Here is a 4,427-nt window from a genome sequence, read left to right on the forward strand (position 1 = left end):
ATGGCAAGGGAAGTTTACAAAAATGGACATCAGTTCCAGACAGTGGATGCCCTTCGTGAAGCCATCTTCAACACTTGGAGCAACGTTCCCACCAGCCTCCTGGAAACACTGGCATCAAGCATGCCTAAATAATTGTTTGAAGTCATCAACAAGAATGGTAGAGCTACTTATTACTGAGACCTTTTTTTTGACACTTTGATTTCTGTTTTGGGCGGTTTTTGGGTTTTTTTGAGCTATGGTCTTAAACTTTTGATCAGCTAAAAAAATCATGTTTGAGTGTAAATGCAGTTTTCAATTAATTCCCTGCTCAAAAGTTTTTCTCTTGCACTGATTTCTTCTTTTAACATTGTGAAGCTCTACTTAGAACCTTCTTAAGATCCAATAGTGCAAAATGCAAATTCTTGCAATTTTTTGACTGGTCTTAAGATTTTGATCAGGAGTGTATACTGTACATGCAAAGATCTGTTAAAAAACAAAACGTTTTTTGTGCTTCCTGCTGTAAACAGGGTTAAGCGAGCAGGACTGATCAGTCGCCGCCTGGCTCTGACCTCAGAGATTGTGGAGAACATTCACTCTGTAAAAGCGTATGGCTGGGAGGAGGTGATGGAGACCATTATTAAGAACATCAGACAGTAAGTGTGTACCACATACTAATATTCATCATCTATTTATATACACTTCTGATAAACAGATAATACCATATAATTTTTTTAAATTATTTTTAATTTTTTCTTGTTTTGATGCTAACTGTGTAGCAACTGATCATTCCAATAAAAAAAGTTGTTCAGTCATCATAAAGGCAGGTATTGTAATGATTAAGATCTCTTTAAGAGCAGTGATGCAGAAGTGACAACCACTTTTGTTGTCACTGATTCAATATGAAAATAAAAGGTTAAAGGTTAAAAGGTTTCTTTCTGTAAAAGTGAAACAATAAATGCAAGAGCACATTGTTGAGAGAAATGCACACATATCATGTTAATGCAACCAGCATTTTTTTAACAGTTTTCCTGAGACTTTATTGGAGCTGAGCTTATTCAAGCTGCCTTTTAGAAACACTTTAAAAAGTTATAAATAAAGTTTCCTTCAATATGTTTAGCTCATTAGAGATATATTGGCTAGAGCCTGTATTTAGAAGAGTGAGATGTTTTAGCAATGAGCAAAAAAGGAAAATACGAGCAGAAAATATACAACAAATTCTTTGATAGTTAAATTATGGTCTCAACTATGGAGAACTTCAATTGAGTGATTTATACCAATTTACGGAAATGCATAGACACCATGTGACTGCATTGGTAGAGCAGCCATGTACCAATGTAGTTTTAGAAATAAATCTAGATGAATTGGTTTACTAAGTCTGTACAAAAAAAATTCTGTGTGTTTAATAATAAAACTCAGCAGCAGGTTTATTCGACACACAGGCATCCACTATTACAAAAATGACAGAAAGTTAAAGGTGAACTGAAATCAAATATCAAAATATTGACATTTTATAAATGTTATTTACTCAAACACATCCACACAACATTTCAGGGACCCATATTTCTGACTTAAAACATAAATAAGTTGTTTTTAGCATTTAAGTCAATAATTTCCGAAATGGGTGATTCATGGGGCAGAGTTGCCATCCTGGGCTCATGACGAGCGCTATGCCCTGACTGGCTCTAAAAGAGAGCTGGAAAACGAAGAAACTGATACACTCCAGTCGTTTATTAGTGGAAATGGAAGAAGAAACCAGTTCCATCAGGGCCGACAAAACAATGCGTATAACAACCGAGTTGGGAACGTGGAACGGGGGGAACCGATTACCCCCAGATCATTGTCATGACATCAGCACACAACACTGCAAATCAACATAAAGACAGCAGGAGAGCGCTAATGTTGCTAACTCAAAGCTAACTCCATGCTAACCGGATCCTAATTTGTTAAAAACGTGAGCACGCTTCAGAATAGTGTTTATGAATTCTCACACCAGAAAACTAATCATCAGCAGTTTCAGACTAAGACATTTGCTGAATCACACATGGATTGTTTCTGAATCACAAACTGATGTCAGGCTGTCGGCCTGTAAGCAGCTCAGATCTTTTAATGACAGCGCACATTCACGTCATGCTTGAAGTAAAATTTCCTGTTTCTTGTTTCCTTGTCTGTGGTGATGTCATCCTCTCTATTGGACTTTCTTTTAAAATTAAAAATAGTTGGCAAAAGGTCCTGTTTTTTTATCCTGAATCCAGTTCACCGCAGTAACGAGTGTCCGAGCGGTGCTCCTCTTTGAAGTGATCCAAGCCCAAGTTCTGATGGTAATTCCCACATTGGAGCTTATGGATCTAAATCTTTTTTTCAAGTTTTTTATCTTTCTGGAATCCAAAAATAAAAGTCCAGTGGTATGGTTCGAACAATTAGTTCCATCATACTGAATTTTATTGTATTGGTATTCATCCACTCACTAAAAAATTGCAGAATGCTTGTGAACCTCAGTGACTCTGTGCATGTCAATGTTCTAGCATATTTTCTTTTACTGATGTTAGCTTCAAAACACTTTTCAGTTAAGCTTTGAAGTGTGGTTATGTTTGTGTACAGATTCCCTTTCTTCAACACTCTGAAAGTGTGTTCAAAGCATGAAAATAACTAATATTCTAGGGAAAAATGTTAACTTACCTTTTATTCTTTATGATGTAGAAAATACATTTTGCTGCTCATTCCTGAGTTATATGTTGTATTAAACATATCTGCTCCTGGCAAGTTTATTTATTTAGCTCTAAGCCTTATTTTTTATCAATTATTTATTAATTGTGAGTCAGGTTTTATAAAACTGTTCAGTAATTTGAAAACAAGATTTGCTTGTGAGCAGCCATTTTTTATTAGACAGTAATTGGTCTCAATATCTGACATGTATTACATTAAATATCAAGTGTTGAATCAAACTCGTATTAAATCGCATCGTTTTGTGATTAAAGAATCATCGTCTTGGTTTTTACTGCCAATGTATCTTTAATAAATTGAATTGTTGACAGTGTATGATATGTGTCATATTAGCCACAAACCAGAGATGTACAACCCTATTAACAAACACATGGCTAACATCAAACAGCCAGAAATAACCACAATAAGATAACAACAAAATGATTACATAAATGTATTATCGTCCCTTGATAAACAGTTTAAATAAAATTGACAATTATTTTGGTGTGCACATTCCAATAAACACTAAAATTGTTTGAGAAAGTGCACAGAAATTGGAAAGTGTGAGTGGTAATTGTGACTCACCAGTGAGTGAACCTTAGGATTAACTGTTTGTCTCAGCATACTTTATTTGGACACTTCTCGTAGGTTTACAGATACTTGAGATAATAGTTTGTAAAATAAGTAAACATTTTCTGAATCAAAGTCTTTTGGGAAAAAACAATTAATTTAAACCTGTTGATAGTGGTACTGTAGTGCTTTCCCTTTTTATTCGGAAGAAAGAATTTCAGATTTCCAAGTCAGAAAAAATAACTAGAACAGCCCCTTAAATTGTAATTTTGACTTGTCACTAGAAAAACCTACTGGACACCTTTTGTCAGGATCCTATCACCTGTAGTATCATTGTGTTGTTTCACAAAAGACTGAAATAAATATATACATTATTCAACATTTCTTTGGTGCTTTTAATATAACCAGTCATGTATGTTTAGCATGTAAACAAAGTAACTCTTTGCATGTATTTGATTTTGTGTTTTACTCCTTTGATCCTTTGTCTCTGCAGGGATGAAATGACGCTGACAAGGAAGATTGGGTCTCTGCGGTATTTCTACAGTGCCTCGTACTTCTTCTCTGCCATCTTAGTTATCATCTCAGCCATTGTGCCACATGCACTCAGCAAAGGCATTATTCTGCGTCGTATTTTCACCACAGCCTCCTACTGCATAGTGCTACGTATGACACTTACCCGCCAGCTACCAGGATCCATCCAAATGTGGTACGACACGCTGGCACTAGTCAAAAAGATTGAGGTAGGTGGATCAATTAACCCCTTACCACTCACCCTCAGAAAGCTCAAGAAGCCTGAAAAAGACGTACCCAAATTAAATTAGATGCTATTCTTCCGCCTTTGTGGTTCAAACTAAAGATTAGGCTCCATGTGAAGTTAACACTTTTTCTCTTTTTTCATCAACTTACTGTACATGGAGGAAGGGTGTTGAGACCGGAAAAACCAAATGAGGTTGTAGAATGAAGTTTTATTGTCGTGGAGTTCAAATTTTAGAAAATTAGCACAAAAGAATAACTATAATTTAGATGTTTTTTCTGAGGGAAAGTCCAGGTCCTCTCCAAACTGTGCCAAATGGATATGTAACTTCAGAAAGCTCTAACTCCTACATGCTTCAACATACAGGCGTCAGTGAGGGCTCAAATGAAAGGTGACGCTGAGACGAATCCTGTTCTGCAAATAA

General features: G+C 35.8%; 1 protein-coding gene across 1 annotated transcript in view; it reads left to right on the plus strand.

The window, feature by feature from the left end:
* Nucleotides 1–4,427, plus strand: part of cftr (CF transmembrane conductance regulator) — a 67,625-nt gene that overhangs the window by 26,927 nt on the left and 36,271 nt on the right. Inside the window, exons 7-8 of the mRNA XM_037980626.1 lie at nt 507–632; nt 3,743–3,989. Coding sequence (XP_037836554.1) covers nt 507–632; nt 3,743–3,989 — 373 coding nt within the window. The remainder of the gene's footprint in view (nt 1–506; nt 633–3,742; nt 3,990–4,427) is intronic.

Source organism: Kryptolebias marmoratus, linkage group LG17, assembly GCF_001649575.2.
Source record: "Kryptolebias marmoratus isolate JLee-2015 linkage group LG17, ASM164957v2, whole genome shotgun sequence".
Classification (NCBI taxonomy): Eukaryota; Metazoa; Chordata; class Actinopteri; order Cyprinodontiformes; family Rivulidae; genus Kryptolebias; species Kryptolebias marmoratus.